Raw genomic sequence first — 27,186 nt, forward strand, 5'->3', positions numbered from 1 at the left:
TCACTTTAATATTATGTTTTGGGTCTGAGAGGGCAGCAGGGAGCACAAATACCTAAGCGATGACGTCTCTCTCTGAAAGGAGAGGGCGATGTTGAGGGAGGGGGTTTAACTGGTTGAGTCAGAACAATGGCTCATCATCCACTGTTCTGCATGGCAGTCCTCCACTGGGTTGACTAATGATGCCCTTTATTTGACCACTCTCGCCATGAAAGTGGTGTCAACATTCAAATCTGTGCCCATTACGTTAAAAGAGGCTGACATGGCCCACTGTACCTCATCCTGCAGGGTTTTCGTGGCTTGTAGGTACTTCTCCAGCTCCTGTCCTCGCTCCTTCAGGAGCCTCTGCAGCTCCGTCAGCTCCCGACGGTTCTTCTCTTTGTAAATATCGATCTGCTCCTGCAGCTCTCGGGTGGATGACTGGGATGCATCCACAATATCATTCATCTGCAGGCACAGTGAGATGGAGAAAAGAGCAAAGAGAGAAAGAAATGTGAAAAAGAAGATCCATTTTCCTCTGTTTTATATGTGTGCAATAATGGTCACTAACATTTGTTATGCATTTTTAAATGTCATTTGATCTTGCCATGTTATAAAATGTATTTTCTATGAAAGGGGACTTTCAATCCTTTCAAAGGCTTTATTTAAAAAAAATGTCAAATACTTCAATGGTCGCCAAAAAGAAAATGTTCTTCAGGAAATCTGGCTTTTCCTCTTTCTGCTAGCTGGCATTTTAAATCAACATGCCTGAGATTAAGCTTTTAACATACCCCTTCCCTTTTCTTTTCTTTGATGACATTCTCTGGACTTAATGTACGTGAAACTGAATGAGCACTCTGCATTGTTTAAATAACTTCTTATTTCATAACTACAGCTAAACTCTGAAGCTGAGGAGCATTTGCTGGGACCAATGTTACTGTGCTCCAGACTCGAGTGCACTCACTTCCCTCTGGAGCTTCTCCACTGTGCGGTCCAACAACCTCCTCTCATCCTCGATGTTGTTCTTCATGTTCTTGAACTGCTCCTTCTGAGTCCTCTCCTCTTGTAACCTCTCCTCCAACTCCTTGTGTTCACTGCTCAGTTTGGTCAAGTTCCTCTGCAGAAGGACACAATGTTAAAGATGCTTGTGACAGAAAACTGTTTCTCCACATGCAGTTTAGCGCAGTGTTGCTGATCTCACCTGCACATCCTCCAACCGAATGGTCAACGCTCGATTGGCACGTGACATCTCCTCTTCTTGCTCCTTAATTTCAGCTAAAGATTCTTCCAATTGTTTTTTCTCTCTCTGTGAAGTGGTCATATACAGTAAGACTTTCATATATAGAAGACAGAAATATAATAAAACCTGCATCAGCTGCAGGTCTGTGACTTTCCTGACCCCTCACCTCGAGTCGGCCAACTCTGTCCCCCAGCCTGCTCTCCTGCAGCTTGGCTTCATCAATGATGCGGTTTAGTTTGGCCACCTCATTTTCCAGCTCCTGTGCCCGTCTGCGCAGCCGCTCGGCCTCTTGGGTCAGCCGTCCTGCTTGGCCCTCCACCGCACCCTTGGCTGCCTCCACTTCAGCCTTCTCACGGACCACTGCTGCGCTGCTCTGCAGATCACAACAGACACAAGGCTTCAGTTAAAAGGAGGTAGGAGAGTGTGACACTCAACAGAAAGTGGAACAATGAAACACGATGGTAGGTTTGAGACTCTCTTGAATGCCTCATGCAACAAAAAGCTGTCTAAAGTGATAAGATTCTCCCTGAAGTTTTGTTGCTGTGGAGACTCAGTGTAACAATGTCCTCCTGCAATTCTCTCACACTTGAGAATAAACCACGAATGGAGGTAGTTAAATCTGAGCTCTCATTAGCCACTGCTGATTGAGGGCCACACAAAGACAGTAGGTGAGCAAGGAGGACCTGTTAGTCCCCTGTGTCACTAGATTCAGTTTTTCCACCTCATACTGCTGTACGATGGGTTTTCAGTGTCCACATTTGTGAATGAAGTGTGTGCTTTGGCTCTGAAACTTCAGGGTGGAGTGACAGGAAACAAAGACAAAGAAAATTGACAACAACCACACGTCTCAATCTGTATGACTGACAACACGTTCCAGTTGTGATGACACCTTTCCAGTGAATGACCGTGCAGGGTGACAAGCACCTTGCAAGGGTTTGTTTAGAAACAAGATTTTTACATGGAATGTTCAGAAACCTGTTTGACAATTTCCTTTATCTCACCACAGTGAGGTATGTCTGTGTTTGGACATCTGAGGACGCAGACCAGAACACAATCTACAGTTACCGTTTCACTATATGACAGAGCTGCAACCGATGAACAATTCAATTAAACCAACACTGTGAAAATGGGTCGAAGGGTTAACAAAGCACATTGCTGACATCAAAGAATGTCACCAAGTAGCTTGTGTGTGTGCGTGTGATAAGTTATTTTCAAGCAGCACCTTTTTGAAGTGCTGCAAAAATCCCTACAGCAGACAGCTTCCTGCTAAGTTGCATCAAAATAAACAGGAAGAGAAAAATCATAAAATATGGATTCCACTGAAGTGATGTATCAGGAAAAACAGGAAGATTTTAACTGCAACAGAAAAAAAGATACAGTTTTGTGACTTGTGGTTTTGTAGTGTCATTGGAATTTGAAGGGGGTTTTGAGGGTGGTAACTTATCCACGTTAGTTTCTGCTGGAATCCAAAGTCTACTACTCCTCACTCCTTAATACCCTGGGTGACTAAGGTGAAAGGCACTCGTTGGTCAGTTCGTCTCGTCATCACCGTGCATGAATAGAGGAACCTCCTGTACCAGAAAGATGACGGGTGCCTCCCTGCTTCAGTGGTGGCAGGCCAGTCAGACCTGTTTCCCCTGTCACCACAAAGCCGCCCTCATCTCTCCCTCACTGGGTCATGTAGTTTGGTCACAGGAGCGAGAAGCCCTGCACAGACTCCATACTGCCAGACTCAGAGACAACGCTGTTTCACCTCTCAAGATTAGCCAAACAAAAGAGAACTGAGATGTCGGATAACAAATACAAAAGAAATAAAATACACACAAAGACTTTACACAAACTAAATCACAAGTGTAAATACTGAGGATATAAAAGAGGGTGAACTACTGTAAAGATGAGAAACGCCTCTCAGTATAATGCAGCATCACTAACTAGATCCTTCAAAATTACCATCAAGTTAAGTCAACACCTCTCTGAACAAATACTGAACATTATAATTTCCATCCTGGACCGATGCATCTGCAGTTTGTGCTAATGCTGTTAACTGGCCTTCCACCTAAAATGACCCAAATATTTGTCAGTGTTGTAAAACATTCTGTAATCCATGTGGCTGTCTGGGCTGCACTGTGATTGTGTTGAAGGTGGAAGCTCAGGAATGGAAAAAGGGGTTGGGTGGGATGTCGAGCTAAACACAGCCTTCACGAAACGCACTGACAGTGTGTGTCAGGACTGTGTCTGTGCTCCATTTTAACAAAATACACAACATGTTCAGCCCTCACACTGTCCCACTTCCCACACTGGGCCGTACGAGTTAAAAACAGGGGCAAAGCCACCCAGCCAGGGAGAGGCAGACCCTGCTGCTGTCTGTGAGAGGAGGTGGGAGGGGACGCAGTGATGGAAGTGTTACAGCCGCTCATGGAAAGATCAACTTTTCTTCAACTGGAATACAAACAAATGAATGTCACCTCTATGAGAACCATTAGAAATTAGCCATCTAAATTATTAGAAATAAGCTATTCAATTTCTTGCAAGGCTTCACTGACTTTATTCTTTTCCTATTCACACTACAAAAAGTTAATCATTCATTAAATGTGTTAAAGTGTGCCTAACAAATACTAAAGGATTAGTACTAATAAAACACTGTATCAGCTATCAGACGATGATTTGTTTCATTTGTCTATTTAATACAACTCTTTATCGCCTCTTTGAATACAAATTTAATGAAGAGACTGACGACACACGCGCGCTTCAGTGTTTTAGCATAATATCATGGAAGAATACCTGATAATATCAAACCACAAGTCCATTTTTCCCCTTCTACCTGAACTCAAAGTTTGACCTGGGTCCTCGTGTGTACTCAAACTGTTTGTCTAAAGTTGCACATTAACTAACTTTGAGCAGTCTTTGAAGCGCAACATGAATGCTGGAAGTGAAATGTGTCCCAGGTTGTGCGCTGTGGTGAAATCTTGGTTCTCTCAGTTATTCCCATCAAATCAGCTTCCAGCAGAGCTAATGATCTAAAAATAAATACAGCTCCCTGCCACAGAAATCCACAACCAAGCACAGTGTCCACCATTTTCCTGAACTCTGTATTTCTGAGAACAGCAACCTGGTAAAATAGATGTAATCTGAAAAACACCATAAAACTCTGGACCTGGATTTGTCTTTAGCCGTCCACGTCATTAAAGTTGCTCAGAACTACTGTAGACAGACATGTTGTCATTTCTCTCCCCTCCTCATTCCTGATGTTGCTCTTCTTTTTGAAAAAAACAAAACAAAACAAAAAAAAAACATGTTGGAGGTATTTTTCCATATGTTGTCACCACTGTCCACCATCAGGAAAACTCTGAAAACATTTGTTCCACAGAGACCAACAGAGTGGCGCCCAACATGCAGCGTGCAGTGCAAAGGCTGCCAGTGCTCCTGGTGATGGTCTGTTAATCCTTATTACACCAACACATTTCAAATGGATGTGCTAACTATTTAAATTAGATTTGGTTAAATTAAATATTTTGGATGCAACTATCAGACGGCCACTTGACCACAGTTGGCGCATCAAGTCAGAAGTATTACTGCTGGATGAGTACAAATGCATTACGGAGACGACAAGCTGTTTCACTGGTGCGCTCAGCTGCAGGTTCTCCTGTAGGATGCACTGAAACACATGACTTCCTTCTACAGCAGCTGTAAAAACATGCTAACTATGATTTCACTGACAAACACTGGCCCACAGCGACTGACTGGCCGATACAGAACCAAGCTTCTCCAAACGGTCCGTAAGGAAAATGTTTCCTCTCACACTTCTTTTTACTACTTGTGAATTCCCTCTCTTTCCTGCTCCTCCTGTTGTAGACCCTCACTCACACATTTCCACTTTCTTGTGCTGTCAAATCTCATCTCATTCACAGATTTCATATATCATTTGTAGTTGTTCAGTTAACTTTCCCTCTGTGAACCACAAACAAATATGTGTGATTCTTTCTTTTAGGCCAATCATTGCAAAGCATAACCTCCACCTCACTGTCCACTGCAGACAGGAACAGGAACACAGGAAGCTTCATCGTCCACCTGCTGCCTCTGCACTACTGCACGCATCTATAGACTCCAGTAACAATCCTAACCTACAGTCATGGCCTGCATGCTACCAAGCTGTTACGCTTTCATGTTTTTAAGAGTGGATTGTGATAATCGTGTCAATGTTTTTCTGTTTCGAGTTGACTTGTCATTGAAATACAAGCTATTACCTCCTGCCCTGACAACTTCAGTCTAAACAAAGAGATTAGAGTTTACCAAAGATGCTAAAATATGTGTGGCAGGCTGGAATAAGACCTTTAACTCCTGTTAAGTCCAAAGACAGACTTAGACTCCACAGACTAGTAGCACAGTGAATGTTGTAGACATGTATTTACTGGCCAGACAGTTGCTCACTGTTTGGGTGGTGGGAGGTAAAACTAAGTGACAAATCCTGTTTTTGCAGTTTTGAGCTTGAGTGATAAAGCCACCTTGTGACAAAGGAAAAATAACCTTGTTGCTTTGGATGGAAATGGGCTGCATACCCAAGCATGACTTAATATAACTGTCCAAGGTCATTCAGAGTACAGGTTGTTTCCTGTATGGTATCACGTTATCTGAATTTAACCCTCATATCAGGAAAAGAAGGGAAAAAAATGTCTTTGGCAGGGGAGAGGCCTGGATTTGCTTTGCCAGCACGAAGGATGTGTTACAAATACAACAGCATGGCTCATAAAAGAAGGTACCCACACCTGAGGTTAGCTGGAACAGAAGGCCTGTCATGGACTGAAAGGAAGGATTGAAGCAGAAATTAAAACGCGACAGCTGAGAAGCATTGGCATGTCTTTGGTCAAAGGAGGACGGTAATCAAATCTTGTCTTGTCCTTGGAGAACTGGAAACAGAACGCTGCTTTTTAAGAGCCCCTGTGCAAAGCCAAGCTGCAAGCCTGCAGGGGGGTTTGGATACAACAGGGACTCACAGAGACCAGTGAGCATGCAGCTCGTTTAAGAGACACTGATGGTTCTGAGAGGAACGACATAAAAAGAGAATTTAAGAAAATTGAGTCTTGGTGTTGGCTGGTGACGCTACAAACACTTTGCTGACAACTATGGCCAAGACTGCAATCCCCACATACACAAGCGTGGATATAAGACATGAAAGTGCACCTAGCTTGCAAGATTAGTAAAACAACAACTTCCTAGACACCACTGCAGTCCCTCACTGCTTCCATCCACAAGGCTATAGAGACACTTGTGGCAGTCAGTGCAGAATTATATCTAAAAGCAAATCTGGGGTTTCCTGGGACCGGATTTGATCAAACTGCAGTCTGTGATCTCGTCTCATGTTTCTGAATATGAAGAACTTTCGGATCATCTTATCTACAGCGCTCACTTTTGTCAAAATATTGAGCAACAAACTGTGAATCCATTCATTTTGCGTGTTAACCTGGGTCACACGACATGAAAGCAGAAGGTGTGATGGGACACAGTGTACCAGACATGACGCTTCTTAACCATAATTACGTTAATTACAGAGCGTTCATCAAAATTACACTGCAAAAAGTGAAATCTAATTGAGCTGAAATATCTTAAATAAACGCAGTAAATACTGTGGGCTCTTTGAGACAAGATATTTTTACTTGTTTGAAAATCTCCTCTTCTTATTCTAAGTAACATTTCCCACATTTTACTGCTTTTATTTTTTAATAGCTGAGTTTTTGCAGTGTAAGAGTGTCAGTTGACTGTGACTCAAATGTCGACTTCAAGGCTTCACAGTGACAGAACTAAAATCAACAGCACAGTTAAGTCTCAAGAGAAACAAGCGACAAGCATAAGTCTGACTGTCAGATCCTGATTCATTATTTCAGCATGGTCATGAGAACTAGACGATGGCAGATCATTAAAACACTGGAAGATTAGCAATCATCTGCAACTTAACAAGAAAACTCACTGCCTTTAAAAGCACTGTTTGATGAATGTACGGTAAACTCTCAGGTGGTGTCAAATGTTCTTGGTCATCTCAAGAGAAGACGAGTATTTAACTTGAGTCTTGCAAGTTGTTTTGACAGATTCGGCTCACATCACCTCACTGATGCTCACAGGCACACGGGGATGTGACCCTCATATGGCCACGCAGCAACGTTTTCTGAACTGAAACCTTTCTGACTGAACTGCAGGGCATTTAGCTCCCGAGTGTTTAATGTCATCAGTCTATAAAGTTATCATTAAAGCTATTTGAAGACCTAGAAGACCTCATATTTCAACACGGATGGATAAACAGCTAATTCCCTGCCATCTTTGTGAAGATCCAGAAAGTCTCTCCATCATTCCCTTTCTCCCTCACTGGCGCACGTCTCCTGCTTCCATCGCTCCTGAAGCTACGCTGGGAAATATCGCACTATCATCAAACACACAGACTCATGCGGGAGGCTTTACTTTCAAAACAAGCCTGAGGGGGAACTCTTCTCTGGGCTTGCTAAGTTTGATGATCAGACAGGGAGACTTCAGTTCACACACTGGCAGAGATTACTGGAGAGGCGGGCAGAGATACGTGTGAGTGAGAACGACGCAGGTCAGAAAATGAGCCGCGTTTAGGCGGGCGGAGATCACTGCGGAGGCTTGTGTGGAAACTGTGGAGTTGGGAAATGAAAAAATACAACATTTGGGATTGAGGTTACAGATGAGAGTGTGATAACAATGCGGCCATGTTGCACACTGTGGCTCAGGGCTGTAGGTGAAACATAACAAGAGCTGGAAATGGTGTGATAAGCGCAAGGCTCTGTCTTTACAGTTAGAAGGGCTGAGACCTATTAAAGCCTCTAACACTGAGAACCTGGAGTGCTGCGGAGATGGAGATGCGACCGCAGCACCCTGAAGAGGTGGAAATGAAAAGATCGGAGCGTGTCCCGCAGGTCGCTGTAGAGGTAGAGCGAGAGCTGAGTGAAAAAGGAGGTCCACAGGGTGCACATTCTTCAATTTGACCCCGACGTTCCTGGAAACAAACCCTTCCCTCTACTCGCCGCACCTCATCTTTCCACATATTTTGCATACCAGCACATGCTGACATGAAAGATCAAATCCACGTCCAAATGTGCAGACGTCTTCGGTTACGGAACATTAAGAACTCAGATAAGTAACACTCAAAATAAGCAAATTCATATCTTCTCAGGAAAGTACGACCGCGAGTTTTTCAAGCTTGATGAAATTCCACAGATTTCAACTGACTGAAAACACAATGCAGCTTTCAATTTCAGACACAAAACAGGCCTACCGCTCCTTTCAGGGGGTCAGCCACGCATCCCCTCCTTCTTCAGCATACTGACCCACTTATTCAGCATGTCCCAACCCCCGCTGCTATTATTGTGTGAAACAAACTCATCATTCATCAATGACTGAGGTCCGCAATTACCCCCACTCTTTCAGGGCACAGAAAGAAGAGAGGACAACGCAGCTCAGGAACGGCACCTCATTAGATTAGTGATGGCTTGCCACTGCAATTAACTAGTACACAGAGCAATTTAGTGCTCCAGTTTCCAGCATTCTTCTTCGCATGGGCTGCTCTGGTCACTGCACAACGCCTGGGCCACTCAATGTGGGGAAGCAGCACATTGGTTAGAGATGGGGCCAGAAAAATAAAAGCAATGCCCAGTTCACTCTGGCTCCTGTTTTAACTCTGTGTGACAGCTTTACACAAAATTCTCATAACCTGCAGCTCAAACTACAAGTGTCCACATGCTGTGAACATTTTGGACTTCAACATGCATCAGGTTTCATGGGGAGATTTAACTTCTGATCTACAAATGGCTCACAAAGTCTGACCCGCGGACAGGGCATTAATTCAAAGACACAAACCAAAGGCTTCCACGAGCGAGAACTCTTTCATATCTTAAAAGAGAAACAAACAATGACTTCATCTTGCCAAGTGTTTACAAAGCACTGAGGGTAAAACCCCTGATGAGAGAGTCCCTCGGGGGAGCAGTACCTCTGTTCGACAAAAGGAAATGTTCTCATTGCCTCTTGCTGCAGAGCGCTGCTGTGGACCCCCACCAGGCCTGCAGGAAGCCCAGAACAAGGACAACTTCCAGTCTTTGAGACAAACAGGACACACGTGAGTCACACGGCGACCTACTGAAAACAATGTGTCTTCAGTCCTTTCAGTGTCTTGTCTCCTGCCATGCACGTCTCATTTCAACTCGCCTTCCTCTCTGCTGGTTTTCATAACGGAGGGTTCAAAGAGATTTCTAATTCTGAGACGCAGTTTTCCAGTTTATTTTTTGCAAATGTAGCAGAAACAGAAGAGTGTCTGTGTCAATTTCAGAGCATATCAAGGTCTTTCAGTGAGAGTGCGACTGAGCTACAACAGTCATCATACAAGCAAGTCAACTCCTAACTGTTTCATATGCAATTTATATCTAAATTTTATCATCAAACATCATTCCTCCTGTAAAACATTCCTCCCTAGAGGGGCAAGATGAGATAAGAAAACACCTCTGCACTTGACTAGCAAGGAAGACTTCCCATGGAAAATGATGACGAGCTACATTTAAGTGTTACACAGTGTTTCATTTTCATTTTATCAGTCTGTCTGTTGACGCAGCTCAAGTGTGTGAACTCAAGTTCAGCTTCATTTCCACGAGTCACTGCTGCAGGTGAACGTGCTCTGCGATGCTGATCCGTGTGTTTTAACCACTCTGCTCATACAATGCAATTACATCACCATAAAAAATGAGGACATATAAGATGGTCAGCATTTGTCTGCAAGGCAGCAAAACTGAACTGGACTCTCTGCTTTATGACTAACACAGCAGATATGCACAAAAACATCTGCTTATTGTTTCATGCTATGAAATCTATGCTCAGACAAGTATAACTGGAATTTACAGGGTTAACAGAAATATGGGAGGAACTGTGAACACTGAAAAGTCAACGGCTAACTTACTTTTCAACATGTACATAAGGCTACAGTGGTACTACTGAGACATGAAATGCTTTCACTCAAGAGGACTGAGGCAATCATGCTGTTGGATGATGAAATGTTTGAAATTATTGTTCTTCTCTTTGCCTGAAACAACAAATCATATGTTAGTATCTTGAATTCAACATTTCCTTAAATGGGGGCCTCTTTGCCTCCTTTTCCTGCTCTTCCTACAAATGCTTTCCACAGACATACAGTACAGTGATGCTGATTTCAAGTGCCAAGCTCACTCTGGATACAGTATGTCCTGCCAGCTTTAAACCCACTGTCTCAGTATTTTGATGCTGATAGCAGAGGTGTAAATAAAGGCACTTCAAAGCGGCGCCCAAATCTCTGACATATGGCACAACTTGCAATGCGAAACAGACACAGTAACAGCTCCCCCGATGCGGCGCTTATCTCCACACTCCTCTGTGACAGGGTGTGTTTCTGTAATGGGGGAGGGCAAGAGTGAAGGAAATGAGGAGGAGGGAACACAAACTGGAGGAGAAAGGGAGGGGAAAAACGAGAGGCTGATTACCTGCTTGGCCTCCTCCAAAGACGCCTGCAGCCTGCTTATTTCCCTCTCGTACTGCTCCCTCATCTTGTCCACCTCCTGATCATGAGCGGCCACTTCCTCCTTCAGGGCTCCTTTCAGTGCTGTCAGCTCCCTCTCACGCCTCCTCAGCATCTCCTCCTGCTCCTCCTTAGCAAGGAGAACTTCCTGCATCTCCAGCTTCAGCTGCATCATGTCCTGCAGAAAACAAACAGTTTGGTAACTTTTCATCACTTCAGAATTTGAAGAATCAGACTAGGCGAAACGCCAAGTTTGAACGTGACCCTGCTGTTTGCTGTCGTCTTTGGTTAAGCAGACTTTTCTCACCGCAACACCATTCACTGGACTGTTTGAAGGTCTAACATTTGTATTCTCTTGTTTGTTGGTTCATTGAGTTTATTCTGTCGTGTCTCCAGAGAGAAAAACCTTCACTGTATGATGCTGTTATTGATGTCAATATTGTACTGTAGTATAGGATCTGACAAATCATTGAGTCCCTTCAAGACAGACTTGTCTCTCCACTGGCTGCATTGGAGTTTCATCATTTGAATACAGTGTGAATCTTACCAGCTCCCTCCAAAGATACATTTTACCATATGTGCTTATGCACAAGCTTTCAGCATTCATGAGACAGAACAGAAAAGCTTTCATCTTTCATGGTGAGTGGTTGTCATGAGCCACATGTTCCACAATCTTAGAGCAAAACGAAAGTCTTTTTCCTCTAGATCAATGAACACTGTGCATTACCACCATAATGATGTCTTTCTCTCCATCAGCGCCCGACTTCTTGGCTGAGTCGAGCTCGTCATGCATCTCTGACAGCTGGTCCTGCAGGTCTCTGATCTCCGTCTGGTATTGCTCCCTCTCCATCTTCACCTGGAACAGCCTGACGAACCACACAACATGTCACCACATAGTGCAGGCGCTCTGCATACTTCAGATACGCACATACACACCAGCACACCTGCATCTTCGCACATACAAATGGCAGCACCTGTGCTGGGTCTGAATGTGAGGCCCACAGAGCACAGAGGTTAAAATGGATAAATGAACAATGGCAAACCAATAATGTCTAAACCGCCTCTACAAGACAGCTCCGAGGGGGATGGTGATAAGTGATGTGAGGCACCTTGAACAAATCCCCACACAGTCATGTAGACTGAATCAGAACATCTATTCCTGCTGGGAGAACAGAGTAAGAAGCTATCTGCAGCTGGCCATGTCAGGTCCTTGGTTTGATTCCAACTGGAAACTTTTCTGTCACCCTTGTGTCCTGTCTGCCTCACTATCAACTGTCCAGCGTAGGCAAAAATGCCAAAAGTAATGCTTTTTAAAAATTAAAGAACAGGCTTATAGGGGCTAAGTGATGTTTGGTATTGGGCCATTTGTCCTGAGAAAGAAACACAGTAACACTGAAATTCTGGATGATAATCAACTGAGAAACAAAACTTCACAATGCAGTTAACATTAAAGGCCCAACACAGACAGAGTGCAGCATTCAATGGTACTGAAATGCACAAAAAGTATCACAGGAAGCTCAAAGATTTTCCTCCAGTTCCTATTTGAAATGGAAAAGGAGAACCCTAAATGACACCAGCAAGCTTTGAACAGTGGTAACACTCACATCAGTCCGATAATAATAGTTGTATAATATGTAAACCATTTGTTAGTTAGTGCCGTCAGAATGAATAGTAAATCAGTCACCCAGCACACATTAATATGGAGGATGAAAGATAAACCTAACAAACCACAGGGGACACAACGGGCTGTATAATAAGAACTGACATGGTGACAACCTCAGTAACTATCAACAGTGCTTCCATCAACACTGGTTTCAGTGAGACAGTGCACGGAAATGTCAAGTTAAGCAACAGCTGATGAACTCCGGTCAAGCTAATTATTGCTATTATTTCTGATTATAGGTGTTAGCCTTAACATGATTCTTCTGATACACTGCTTCTTCATTTCACCTGCTCACAAGGAGCTTCACCAGGAGGGCCTAACATGTAGGAGGTTCATGCTACGATCATGCTACAGGATCCCTCACCAGCTTCCCACCACAAACACTGCCGGTTGTGTTCACTGGAGTACTGTACACAACACAAACGGAGATCCCAGTGCATGGAGCTGAACTTGGTGTACTCACAAAGCTTAACACATGTAAAAAATACTTAGCATTGACCATTAAAACAGTCATCACAACCTTCTGGAGATGATGAATTAAGCTCAGCTAGTCGACTGATCTACGCTGATCCCTGGTCATTGTCGTTGTGCACTTACTCTTCGACTGTGTTCTGGAGCTCAGTCTCTGTTTTGGACAGTTTTTCCTTCAGACGCTTGCACTCCTCTGCACTGCGCTCCAGCTCCTGCTGTAGCTCCTTCAAACCTGCTACTGTCCTCTTGTCAGCCTGATTTTTCTGTTGGTGAAACACATATGTTCATGTTGACATGTCAATGTAGATACATAATATCTAGTATTTCACATCACCAGGCTTTTGGCATTTTGATTGAACTGATGGTCATCATCAGTGTTGTGTTTTTTAGTAGCAGGATCTGTTTTAAATATTGCAAAAGATCCCAATTATATGGAAAAGCTGTTGCAAAAATTTAAAACCATCTTACCCCAAAGGAAATGCATTCCCCACAGTGGCACCCAGTTTCAATGATTTAACTTTTAATGCAAACAACAGTGTTTGGAATTCCTTCTTCCTTTAATGAAGCACCCACACAACACAGCATTACAGGCTTTAAAGAGACTGTCCTGTTTATTCTATTATTCTATGCGTGAAAATGTGCCTTTGTGTTAAACTAAGCTAATTCTACATTCAACCAGGAGTCTCAAAATATCTCTTTAAATTCAACAAGTTGAGCAGTAATCCCACAGACCCGCTTTTCAAAGAAACCTTTGATTAAAGGATATTCTCAGACAATAACATGTTTAGCAGTAAACTGACATGCCAACAGGCTAGTGTCAGAGGCACAGCTACAGTTAGACTGTTGTTACCTCCAGTTGTCTCTTCAGTTCGGTCATTTCTCTCTCCAGCTCAGCATTTTGCTCCTGCAGCGCTTTGGCCTGTGCTGCAAAATCCAGGGACTGACGGAAGAAGACAGACGTTTCAGTGCTGCTTATTTCTTATTGATATTCAAGAGGGTAAATATTCAATAGCTGAAGGTGTCTGCAATACAAAGGCAAACATGTAAAGATGCCCCTCTGACATGCAGTTGGCATATCAAACAAGATATCAGAGATTTTTCTTTTTAAATCAAAATGATATGACAATGTCTCACTTTGCTGTCGCCTTGTGAACTCGCTGTGGCCCGAGACTTCAACGTCTGTATCTTCTCAAAGACGAGGTTGACCTTTCTCTTGGTTGTTTCATCACTGTCGTTGTTTCTGCACACACACACACACACACACACACACACACACACACACACACACACACACACACACACACACACACACACACACACACACACACACACACACACACACACGCACACAGAAACACACACACACACACACACACACACACACACACACACACACACACACACACACACACACACACACAACATTTGTTAACACCCTCTTGTTATTAAAAGGTAAAAAACTTCTCTCAGTGTTTGGGGGATCAGGAATCAATTCCAAACTGTTCTGGGAAAAGAGTAATTCATTCCCAGATTAGAAAGGGTCAGGCAGGATCACGCTGCTTTGATGTGTCACCTCGCAGCACACACAGCTTCATTACACCCTCCAATAAACTATGAGGCCCATGAGCGGAAGAATCAAACATACAGACGCTATAATGGGATTGCTGCAGGGTCTAATAGCATAACTGTGTAAATTAGTAGGAACCAGAGCTAAATGAGTTGCAGCAGCCAAGCAGGGGTTAAGAAATATCTCAACTGCAAATGCTGTCAAACATAATGCAAACTATGAGAGATTGTAGGAGCTTCTTTTTAAAAAAGTATGGATTGCTTGCTTCGGGCATTCGATTATACAAACTTTACTGCAAATGTAGTAGTAGTAGTAGTAGTAGTAGTTTTGCAACAAACCCAGTCACTCCCACACATCTTTTCACACAGGGCTATCTCTCTGATGGTGGCATACTTAAAGCAGCAAAGTGGAAACTAATTACAGAATTGTTCTGGTCAGTAAAAACCTTACATTTTATAAACGTCTGCTTCTCCAGAGCTAAGCAGAGCTGCTTTGTCTTCAGTGTTAAACACTGAGCATTTCTGAGTTTATCGCCAGATGTTTGAAAGCGCAAAGACTGGAGGATTTTCTCAACCCACACAGCAACATTTTATCGTTCAGCTAAAGTGAAAACACCAGAATCCACAAAACTGGAGTTGCAACACTTTCACATGACAGCAGTGAGATATTATTTCAATAAATAATTCCCCCCCGAATCCCTCTTCTCCTCATACAGATGATTTTCATTAAACCTTTATGAGCCCTGAAGGTGAATGTTTGTCTTCTGGGTCTTGGGAATGTAACTCAGTTTCAGGCTCAGCACTTCCATCTGTGTTTCCTTTCCTTTGTCCTGTGACTCCTGACCTGTGGCCCGACACACCCAAGCAGTTTCCTGTTCTCTTTCTACGTTACCACAAGAACTGCAGAAACCTGAAAACTGTTTCTTGCTGGAAAATCCTGTGCAACTAATGCAACTGCAGTAGAGTATAGGTTAACTGTCATATGTATTCAACTCCAAAAATAATTCTTGACTTGCTGCTTCATTAAAAGACTGTAAAGAACATAACAATCTCGTCATAATTGACTGCACCTAAACTGCAGTTAACCTTTTAACCCAACATGCCTTTCCATGAGTTGACGGGCAGTAAGTGTCTGATTACAGAAGCAAACAGAATGTCTTCCCCACTTCACACTGCAGCAAAGACAAAGCGGAGAAAGTGGGATTCTGCAAGAGAGCAAACTCCAGACAGCTGGATCACTCACAGCTTGGATGGGAGGGTAGAAGAGCACATTCCTTCACTTTTATCATGAAAAGTTCAACTCTGATAAAAACCATTTATGTGCTCTCACAGAGCGGTCTCTCCCTTCATGATGCATGGCCTTATGATGCAACAAGTTGGATTTGGGCTTTAGAGCGAACAATAAGCTCAGTTCATGATTCAACTCACAGCCCAGGATTAAGACCATAACATTTTCACAACGACTGGTGACGTTTCCTTTATGAATATGAGCAAATAAAGCAAAAACGTAGATTGAAAAGAAGGGAAAAGTCGAGATAACTCACCCATCCTTCAGGTAACTGAACAAAATTTGTTTAGCTGTCTCTTCATGTGATTGTTGTGAAAGCTCCTGTTGACCTTTCAGAAGATCCGGTGTCGCCTGGAAATGACAGGAAATTAGAGGGAGATCTCAATGAAATTACAGGATCAAATCAGAAAAAGAACAAAGACATTTCAGATTCCTAATGTAAGATCCCATCGTAGCACTATGGCATAGCTCTCTGGCTTTTTACCTGAACATCTGCCTCTGTGCCGGGCTTCTTGACTGCAGTGGAAGAAGGCTTGGACAGTGATGTCGACAGCGAAGCTGTTGAAACCTTTCCAGCTGAAGAGGCGCCATCCTCGCCCTCATTACTCTTGAATGGTAGTGAAGAACGAGTCTGTGGCTTTTTGTAACCCTGTATGTAGCCCACACCTTTAGAGATGGTGCTCTGGGGGGAGCCAGGCGCGCTGGTGGCACGAGAGGAAGTCCTGGATTCGACCTTACCATCTACGGTGGTGAGCCAGGAGTCCTGACTGCCGGCTGTCTTCTGCAGCCGTAGCTGTGAGGGCCGCAGGACATGCTCCATTGATGTGCCTCTCTGGCGGCTGAACTCATTCATGTAGCTCGAGTCATCTCGCAGGCCGAGGGCACTATCCACACTGCGTGAGCGCTTTCTGTCCTCTGGATTGATCCTGTTTCTGCGGCCCGCCCTGCCCCTGCGCTGGTGGCTGCCATCTTTGCCATCAAACTTCTCAATGAGCTCATCAACACCAGGAATGGAGCCCGTGTCAATGTCTCTGCCTGAACCAGGAAGAAAAGGGATGTAGCGGCGGTTCTCGTGGCGGTTGATGGTGTCTGCATAAAGCGCATCCATCTGTTCATCTACCTGAGTCTTAGAGGTGGAAGATGAGGAGGAGTGGCGTGAGCGGGAAGACGACTGAAGAACCGGCCCGCTGGAGTCAGTCCTGCGCAGAGGAAGGACATCAGGCTCACGGTGGGTGCGCTCCAGGCTGGAGTTGGCGCTGCTCATAGAGCTGGGGGGTCTACATGACGTCTTGCTCTGCTCACTCGTGGGACTCAGCACAGTGGAGGGCTGAGACTGGGCTGGAGGCACTGGTTGGTGCTGAGTTTTTAAGCCTGGCTTGGACTGAGGTGTATTCAGGTTGGTGAGACGTGGTTTGGACTGTGGCTGAGCCACTTGCGATTGTGTCCTGGTCTGAGGCTGCGCAATCTGGGCTGGAGGCAAAGACTGGGGCTGGGATTTCGGCCGAGGAGGGGCTGCCTCGCTCAGGCTCTGGGACGGAGGTTGCCTTTTCTCCCGCTGCACGGGAGCTTTATTGTGGTCCAGGCTTGATGACTTGGTTTGGGATGGTGCAGGCGCAGCAGATCGGGAGGAGGACCTCTGCTGTTGGTTCCCAGTGTCAGCCAGAGGCCTTGAAGGAAGGCTGTGGAAACCATCAATGTTCAGGGAGTTGGTGTCTGGATCATATGGCTGCAGTATCTCAGGATGCTTCTGAAAGTTCAGAAGGGAGGATGATTTCTTTCCTTGTGAATCTGCAATGCCATTTTCAGGACCAGTGTAATGCATCATCTTCTGAGACCTGTACTCCACGAAGGGGCTGTTAGAGCCAGCCTCCTTTCCTCCCCTGAAATCATACTCCTCGTAGTTCTCAATAAAAGAGCCCTCTGTATCGATGTAACCATTACTGTCAGGGTCCATATAGGACTGAGGACCCCTGTCCTGGTTGTTGAGAACTACGTAGGGGTGTCCATCTATACCCTGTACGCGGATGCTGAGACCATATGTACCAGCTCCATTACCGTGGGGCCTGGAGGGGCGGGACGGCTGAGTGTGGCCCCGCTGTGGTCCGCTGTTAGGAATGCCAGTCACTCTGTAGGACTCCATCAGGAATGCAGAAGGAAAATAAATCCCTCTCCCTGGATCAGGTGGCCCACCGCTGAAACCAAAGGTTTAGACAGGCTGTATTAGTCAGCGATGAGACACTACATAATTCAGCATAAACAAATGTCTCCCAGTTCCACACTCAGCCACTAATGAAAACTTAAAGCCTTGCAGTATTGAATTACGCAGTCCACTTTCATTTTCTTTTCTTGTTTTAGCGTTCTTGATGTTCTGTTTTCTCTTTCCTGTCAAGCTGCTCGATTAATGTGCCCTGACCAAATGAAGAATGAGACAATAAGCTCCCTGTGCTGTCTGCAACGTCTCAAAAGCCACAATATCACTGACAATGAGTCAATATCAGCCAGTGACTAACAGGCATGTTATAACAAAATGACTGTTTACCAAGCATGACAAAGAATACAGTTAAAACAGGTGAAGGAAAAGGGATTGGAAGATAACACTCTGACGTGAGTCAGTCAGACCAGAGGAAAAAGTGAGAACTCTGTCAATGGTTTGTGTTTTGAGTGAATGTGCAGTGTATGGGTGCGTGTGCGTGTGTGTGTGTGTGTGTGTGTGTGTGTGTGTGTGTGTGTGTGTGTGTGTGTGTGTGCATACACTGTGTACTTGATCCTTGTCAATGACATTGTTATTTGCAGCCCACGCTCATGGGTTACGCCATGCAAAGGGAGTGACATAATCGTGTTGGGTCCAATTTAGTCACATTTAGAATAATTGCGGGGTTGTCAAAGGTGACAGATTTGCAGCACGATCATGAGAACACAGCTGGCAACAAATATCAAACTGTGTACAAATATTAAAGTAAGCTGCTGAATATTCTTCAGTCGACGAGGACAAAGCCATCATCAGCCACCCCAAAGGGCTTTTAACAGGTTCCTGTTTGCCTTGCTGATAGGGTCCCATTCTACCCAATGTTACAATACAAAGACGCACCAAGATGGGCCTGGAGGAAGGACACTGATAAGAGTGACAACAAAGACAATGCAGGACACAGCACATTAGCATGAAATAGGTACAGACAGGCCTATGGACAAGCCTATTTAGAAAGACCGTAGCGCCATGCAGGGGTTGTGAGATATGTAGCTTGAGAAGATATACATTTGTTAACTGACACAGACTTCACTGTAGTGTTTGTCTCTGGTTGTTTTAGGCCATTGTGGGCCAATCAATGAGCAGGATAGCTGTATGGCAATACTGCATGTTTGCATCAACATGTTTAAGCACATTCATTTGTCAGGTTTTCAGTTTGCTTCATTGGTCTAAAGCAGGCATTCCTAAAAGCCTATTAATTTGATTTCATATGAAGTTAGCAGAGGCTGTTCTTGTTTCAGATATGGTGGCCTGCCTCAGCTTGGCTTTGTCAAGTCAGTGAGGATGGTGCAGCTTCTCACAGGAGGGAAGAAGAGGGCCTCAGGAAAGTGCCCCGTCCTACAGGAAGAGTGCAGTTGAGGACAGATTAAAGCTAGACGACACAGTAGACTCTTTCACCCTCAGTGTCACATATATCCAAAACACAAGGGCTCCAACAAGTGCAGCTTCTTTCCTCCCATTGTGTTTTTCAGTGAAACCCTCAGTGAGCTGCCCCACTGTCCTTCTTAGAGGCGGTGCTGCCTTCACTGACCCCGGTGCTGCAGAGCAGAGAGGTCAGCTCAGAGGACAGGTTGGATGTCAAGGCCCTGGCTTTGATCTGTGCGGAGGTTCAGACTGCAAAAATTTAACAGAGCAGATTTTTATCTGCTCGTGTGAACTGATCAGCTTTCTGTCACAGAGACCACAGCTTGTCTAATAGCTGCAGCGGCTCACAGGACGACACCAAGAAAAAGACTTGTTTCCACAGAATGAACGCAAAATCAGGATTAAGTCACTCAAGAGCAGGAGGACTGACGCTGAGAAACTATTATAAAAGTTACGTAACATGAATGGGAGTTGACTAATGCGGAGCGTCAGGTAAAATTAACACGAGCGCACAGGAGCAAGTGTAAACACAGTTAAAACACGGCGCTAAGGTGTAAATCACAAAGGACAAACAGCTTCACAGCAAAATGTCCAGAGGACGGTGGGTTAGTTTGTCAGACAGGTTGGTTTGACGCAGTTCGTGCTCAGTGCAACAGGTGGTGGGAAACACAGCAGCCTGAGATTCACTGTAAAACTTCACAAAGCCACGAGCCACTCCATTAAGTTAAGCCAGTTAAATGAACACTTTTGGCGTTAAATGTTCAGTTTGTTTGCCTCTTATTGAGTTTAAAGCTGTTAACGCTCCCTAAGCAAAGTGGACATCTACAATGGAGACTGTTCGCTACTTTACTCACCAGCGTCGTCTGTCGCCCTCGTTCAATTGTCGCAGCTTGTAAACGTTTTGTTTAAAATGCTTTTTTTAAAGATAAAATGTGGAGCAAAGTGCACCACACCGCCGCCTGCTAACTTCTTTAGTCTTGCGCTGTTTTCTAGCAGAGAGCAGGACAGTGTCAGAAGGACGTCCGACCCTCCGGCCCGCTCCGCCCCTCGAAACAAGCGCACAAACCCGCCCACCCACCCAAAACCGCCGGCTCCGCTGGTCCAGGAACAGATTGCACAACAAGGATCCTCCCAGAAGCCTTAGTTAGACTTCTCCCAGGCCTGGACCAGCTCGGCCCGGCTCGGTTCAGCTCGGTTCAGCTCGGCAGGGTCTTGGAAGGGTCGGAAACCAGCGGAGACAAATGGAAGGTGGGACCTGACACCCACTCCGTTAATTCTTCTTTCATGACAGCTGATTATAAAACAAATATCACTTCTGTTAAACTGAATAAATATCACGTTCAGGCCGACAGAGAAAGCAATGGGAGCCTCGTTTTTTGTGTCTTGGAGGAACTGGGCCAACATAAATAACTTTATCACAAACACACAAAGACTTCATAACTTTGGAGGTTTGAGTCACTGTTTTGCTCTGAGAAAGAAAGAGTACATGGGTGGACCCACTAGATAATAATCCTCATGTTGCTTTTAGAGAAATACTGTACCAATAAGCCAAAAACGCCCTACTGAAATATTTCAGAAATACTGGCAGTTTAAAGTAACAAGTTAGATATTGAAGGTTCATGAATGGCTGCTCATTTCTTGTACAAACTAATGGCTGCATGAGTTCTTAATTCACTGGAAGAATACACACGCGTATGACTCAAACCCGATGTTCAAGTTTAATTATTTGCACAGTGCATAAATGCAATTTGAAGCTGCATGTCTTTAAAAACCTACAGCGTCATCTAGTGGATAGTAAGATGACCTGAATGCGGTTAGTTAATGAGACCCTGTGGTGCATGTGTGTAACTCACAGAGCCGATGCAGTAAACGCATCACCACAGATCATCCCTCTGAGCATGTGGAGAAGCACAGGGATGGTGGGGGAAAAGCGTCACAGCGTCAGGACATGCCAAGAGGCAGGTATTATGCTGAGTGGGACGAAGAAGTGTGGAAAAATGTTCTGGAGAGTGAATATTATTTTAGAAATAAAGTGTCTGTAGTGTGCATGTACTTTGAGAGGAAGTGCAGGACTAAGCAAACACTGAGCAGTGATAAATAATATCCAGGATGGCTTAAAGTAGGCAGGAGCAGGATTACAGTCAGTTTTAGCACACTGAGAGATCTACTGTGGAAGATGCTGGATATAAAAATCTTCACAAGCATGTGCGTGCAAAATATCTCACCGAGCAACAACGTCTGATGAAACTTGTTTCCACAGCACCTCAAGAGGGCCATATCAAACTGTATATACAGTGTTATATTAAACAAACCATTAAAAACTAATTAGAATAATGACCAAATTAGCTTCTAATTACTGTCACAATAAAAAAACTAAACTTTTTATTGTTGGTTACACTGTTAGAAAAGTGTTGATTTATCTCTATGGTTATTCTGGAGGCTGGACTTTGTGGTGTTTGTATTGTGTGAATTTTAACTACTCTACTAAAGTATAAAGTAGCATAAAAGGAATATACTCAAAGTAAATATACCTCAAATTTGCACTTAAGTGCAGAACTCTTAATTACTTTACAGCACAGACAATGATGTTCACTCTGACACACACCGAGATTTTGAAGATATGATAACTCAAAGCTGTTTTTCTAAATCTCCCCACTGCAGCATAAACTACATTAAACTGGAGGCCCAGCTGCCCCTGTGCCTTTGTAGTGGCCCCCTGTTTATATTTGTGTCCGCAGAGAGACAGCACAGCACCGCAGCCTTTAATCTGAGCTCTGTGCCACTGTGTTGGGTTACAGCAGCACACAATGAGAGCTCTGTTCTCTGCTGAGGTGCCACAGCTGGGACCTCTGGACATGCTCAGTACACAGCTCAGTCTTTTCCTGATCATAAGAGGGACTGCAGGCTCTCCAGTGGACAAACTGACATGCACCAGAGATGTCATGGAAGCACACAGCTCATTCAGTTTCCTCTTTTTCCATTGTTGATTTTTGACAGGAAAAATGTTTCTGCGAATTTAACCAACGTGACAGATGAAAGCCACCACTGAAGACAATGTGGTCGAGGAATGACTGTATTTTCCTCTCCCGCTCTTGTTAAGTTGTTTAGGTTTGCAGATGAGAACACATTGGTGGGTCTGTTTTGGAACAGAAATGAGGCAGTTTACAGAAATTAGGTTTCCTCCTTGGTGGACTGGTGTGCAGCCAACAATTTGAAGCTGAATGTTTCCAAAACAAAGAAAGTAGTGTTCACAATGGCCATAACTAGTCAGGAAATCCAACAGGTGGAGAACTACAAATTCTTGGGTGTAACAATCATGAAAGTGGGAAGGGAAGACTACAGTAGGACTGAAGAAAGGTCAGCCAAGAGTTTTACTTTTTTCATTCAGCAAAAGCAATTTATGTCCTTAACGTCTTAATTCCCAATGTGCTGTTAGTATGAAACAATGGGCCCCTCCACCTCTCTGACACAGGAGCAAGGGACCCAGACTCCTTCAGTGGCATGTTGTCATGTCTGCCAGCTCTGCTGCTGGTTTGGATGCTGCACCTGAACAGAGGTATTTAGTTCACACTGGAGATGCAGAGAGGCTGTGTGACACCTGCCCAAAGACTCATGCAACAACAAATCCACAGACACTCCTCTGCACAGATAATATACGAAATACAGCACGGCGAATGAAATATTATAGGAAACCATTAAAAGGAGCCTGCAATTTCAGATGCAGGTTGTGTTTTCCTAAAGCAGAGCCGTTCTGTTCTAATGTAAACTGTTTCACTACTTTCTTTTACAGGCCTTCAATTTCATGACCATTTTCAGGAAAATTCCTTGCAGGAACTATTTCATTTAGTACAGACTGCAGGGAAAATAGGACTGTACTTGAAAGAAAAGCTCATCTTAGTGGAGCATACATCCTGAAAGTAGCAGAGAGGCGGATGATCTTACTGTTTGGAGCAGCAGGAGCAGCAGGCTCTTTGGTTGGGCTTCAAGGATGCGAGCCAAGGACTTTGTGTCAGCTGGCCCAGCAGCTATGACAGGAAGTCAGCCTTCAGACATGGTGGTCCCTCTCCAACAGAAAACATGCACACCCACAACCATCAGCCCACCACACTCACACGTTCTGCTTTTCCCTGCAGAGAATTTTGAAAGAGGACAGTCATGATTTACACTCCATCTTTGAGCTCACCACAGACAGGACAGCAGTCAGCAGTTTTCCACTCAGTGTCACCTCTGTCAGAAAACTGAACTGGGATCAGACCTCTCAGGACGTGATGAGTGCTCATCATACTCACATCTGCATGAGGCTAATTCTGTGCAGATGCAGGGTCTGATATATACAGCACAACAGACCCCCAGCTTTAGCTTTTCACAACACTTTTGGGATTCATTGACTTCAGTCACAAGAACCAGATTGAGAACTACAGTGTACAGAACACCTAAACCAAAGACATTCATGAGAAAATACAGTTTAGTTTGTACTTTTCAGAATGGCTGCATCAGTTTCATCGCTGCACTCTAGTTTCATCTGTTTCTAATTGACTGAACATACTTAAGATGTAAATTAACTTTTGAATTAATATATTCAAAGACACAGTTACATTCATTTCATTTCCCCTGTTGATAAACATTCATGCTTATCATGCTTTTCTTCATTGTGCATAAATCTAAATGCAAAAAAAAAAAAAAGTAGGAGCACAGCACATGTACAGTACGCTGCTATCACACTTTATTAAAAATAGAAACATATATTCATAGCACTTTTCATACAGACTACAATGGTCCACTGGTAGTATTTTCAAAAATGAGTTACATACTATAAAACACTCATTTGGCCTAAATCCACTGTAGAAATGTCTTAAAAAACAAAACAACCAAAACAAAAAGAGAAACAAAACCACTAAGGAAGTCTAAAATAACCCCCATGTTTCTGAGCTCCTCCTGCATCATCCTTCCTTCCTTTGTCTTTTCATAAAATAAAACTTTATGGAGAGGAGAAAATGCGAATATGGAGAAGAAACGGAAACAAATGTGTTTGCTCAGTGAGAGAAATAAATGCACATACAATTGAGTTTAAAAAAAGATGGCACATTTATTGCAACATAAATGTTATATACATTGTTTTTTTCTGTTGAAAAAAAGACAGAAAATTCAAATTCCCGTTGCCGCTTGTTTTTTTTTTTCTTCTATTTTTGATGTGCACCGACAAAACCTTTTCATGTGACACAAGAACAAATCTTTTTCCAATCAACAACGGAGACTGAAGGAGAAGATGGAGGTCGCACTTTTAGGAATCTGGAGCTCGTATGAAGCCTTTTTAAGACCTAGACTACGAGCAACGATTCTGCTATGTTCTTGAGATGCCATTTGTAAATTTCCTGTAATAATGGACAGGTTATTGTAAATAACCGTACATTTTACTATCTAATATAGTAAAATAAAGTAAGAAACTTTTTACTCAAAACATTTGCTTTCAAAAATCTAGAAAGAGTAATATTTAGAATTCAAGAAATATTCTTACAGTATTATTGTATAAAAGACTAACTACAGTGAAAAATAAGCCAAATGTTTTTTTTTTCTTTTGATTTTCTTTTTTTCATATATTATACAAGGGAAAGCATCTGGGAATACAGCAAAGTCTATCTTGGCAAACAGAGGAGCAAAGAAATATAGGAAGAACAGGAAATTTAAAAAAAAAAAAAAATGAAGGAAAGAGAGCAGGAAGTAGCATACATCATACCCTCATCCAAAGTCTGCCAGCATGAATACACGCTCATGAATACTGAAATGAAGAACAAGGCCACATTCAGTCAGAGAATACACAAAAACTGTTTCAGTTTCTTTTTTTCCACTAAAACAAAGCTGTTTAATCATAAATGTTTAATGTAAACTCTCGGTGTGGCGTCTTTTATTCTAATTCAAGTCCCTTTTATTTGCACAGAAGAGTCATTCTGAACGTGGCAGCCTTGTTTAAGGTGTAGATAATGATAGAAGACTATACAAAGAAATAAATGGAATACAAAGCGAGTCTTAAGACCTAAGACATAACACGAGGAGAAACGTAAAGCATGCACACTGATAGGGAAAACAAAATAAAGCCATGAGTGATGTCGTGAAACATTAAAGAAAATCCTGTAAACTGCTTTTGTTCATTGTTGTGCTACAGTTCTATGATACTCGACAAAGTCCATGAAATATCTAGTCTGAGTATATCACGGCTTGGATCGAAACAATAACTTAGACTTCTTAGTGGCTGACTGAAACTGGGCATTATAATGCTGGAAGCCTAAAAACATGACGTGGTACAACACAAATAAGCATAATTAAATTTTACTCAGAATAACTGTGTTTGAAGTTTAATGTCTTGAGATATGAACAGAAAGAAACTTAAGTGATGTGTTCATCAGGCCAGGAGAAAGCGTGGTCGTCGTTTTGTCTTTTGTACTTCATCAAGCAATCTCTGGGCAGCTGGTGGCAAAGAAAAAAAAAATCCACCTCTGTGCTGATGTCAGGAGCATGTAACTGTCAGGAGGCTACACAAAGACAAGAATCTGCAAAAATATGTCGCTGCTTACATTTAACACTACAGTATATGGCAAAGGAAGGGCGATGAAGTGCCCTTTTCCTTTAGTTAAGACACTAAAAATATGCAGGGAATGCTAAGGTTTGCAAATAGTTTGCTCTCTGTATTTTCACTGCTCACTACTGAGAAAAAAAAAAATAAATGTGAGCTTTCAGTAAACCTACAGTTTGCCATTCATCTGTCACCTTTGTAGACAATATTGCTGATGTTAATGTGGTCGGGCCTTTTATTCCGCTGGTCAGTAGCACAGACGCTGCTCTAATCTACACAGAAATAAGTTTTGGGTACATGTGTGGCCAGTGGCAGAATTAATTAAATATAAATATAAATAATATATCCTCTTTTTTTAAAAACAACATGGGGCGCTTACATCTTTATTTCTAAGAGCTAATTTTCATGTAGGTATATAAAAACAAATCCCTCTAAACTGGCCAATAAATTAATATTTTCAGTACTCAAATATTTTCCCTTCATCTCGGACTTGCCAAACATTGACAGGGTGGAGTGCTCCGTTTTAATGGTGACACTGGCAAACTATAGATTAAGTGAAAAGCTGCATACTTCTCTTTGAATTTTGCTTAACTTTCCCTTTAGACATACACTTTATAGCTCAATAACATAATAAATAGAAAAAAAGAAACAGACAAAACAAAAACAATTGCTGTTACAATGCATTCGTCAATTCAGTTTAGGCACGAGGCAATTTCCACATACGGCTGGAGGAGATTGCGAAGTCTCTGATTGTTCAGAAGCGACACACTTCTTGCAGACAGTGATATGTGCTGATTTTTGTTTGTGGGGAGAAATTTGCAGGTGGAAATTGGTCACAGGGAGCTTATCTGAGCATTATCTGGACGCTTGGTTCTTCTTCAATCTTAGGACTGGATTGTGTTAGTCTCGTAGTTTTGCTTCGAGTGGTCTGTCTCCTCCAATTGGTGTCACAAACTGTGAGTCCTGTCTGTCACTGCTGGGAAGCAAGGTCACCGACTCAAACGGGGCAGAAATGATCTGGATCTCTTTGATCTGGACAGAGGAACGGAGAAACAAACAGATCAGAGGTGAATATTAACAATCATACAAGGTACACAGCAAAGTCTATCTGTATTCTTAGATTTTAGGTTCTTATAAGACTTATTGATTTGTAAGTGTTATTGCTACTCTTTCACATACACTCCTGATCAAAATGTTAAGACCAGTTGAAAAATTGCAAGAATTTACATTTTGCACTGTTGGAGCTTAAGAAGGTTCTAAGTA

At 43.2% G+C, this 27,186-nt stretch overlaps 2 protein-coding genes across 10 annotated transcripts in view; both read right to left on the bottom strand.

Annotated features, from left to right (window-relative positions):
- The window catches only part of cgnl1 (cingulin-like 1), a 28,516-nt gene extending 8,170 nt beyond the window's left edge, over positions 1–20,346 (bottom strand). For both annotated transcript variants that reach the window (XM_070961790.1, XM_070961707.1), the window contains exons 1-12: positions 20,210–20,346; positions 16,230–17,937; positions 16,002–16,096; positions 14,026–14,131; positions 13,742–13,831; positions 13,018–13,154; positions 11,485–11,623; positions 10,723–10,935; positions 1,383–1,589; positions 1,178–1,282; positions 941–1,093; positions 274–444 (exon numbers count right to left, since the gene is read on the bottom strand). In XM_070961790.1, coding sequence (XP_070817891.1) covers positions 274–444; positions 941–1,093; positions 1,178–1,282; positions 1,383–1,589; positions 10,723–10,935; positions 11,485–11,623; positions 13,018–13,154; positions 13,742–13,831; positions 14,026–14,131; positions 16,002–16,096; positions 16,230–17,885 — 3,072 coding nt within the window. In that variant the 5' untranslated portion in view covers positions 17,886–17,937; positions 20,210–20,346. The remainder of the gene's footprint in view (positions 1–273; positions 445–940; positions 1,094–1,177; positions 1,283–1,382; positions 1,590–10,722; positions 10,936–11,484; positions 11,624–13,017; positions 13,155–13,741; positions 13,832–14,025; positions 14,132–16,001; positions 16,097–16,229; positions 17,938–20,209) is intronic.
- Positions 20,347–24,543: 4,197 nt separating this feature from the next.
- The window catches only part of tcf12 (transcription factor 12), a 78,332-nt gene continuing 75,689 nt past the window's right edge, over positions 24,544–27,186 (bottom strand). For 7 of the 8 annotated variants that reach the window (XM_070962224.1, XM_070962308.1, XM_070962160.1 and 4 more), the window contains one exon: positions 24,947–26,955. The gene's annotated coding sequence lies outside the window, so the exon portion shown is untranslated. Of the gene's footprint in view, positions 26,956–27,186 lie in introns of all 8 variants that reach the window. The other variant, XM_070961915.1, reaches the window with a different exon arrangement.

This window comes from Chaetodon trifascialis, chromosome 1 (genome assembly GCF_039877785.1).
Source record: "Chaetodon trifascialis isolate fChaTrf1 chromosome 1, fChaTrf1.hap1, whole genome shotgun sequence".
Taxonomy (NCBI): Eukaryota; Metazoa; Chordata; class Actinopteri; order Chaetodontiformes; family Chaetodontidae; genus Chaetodon; species Chaetodon trifascialis.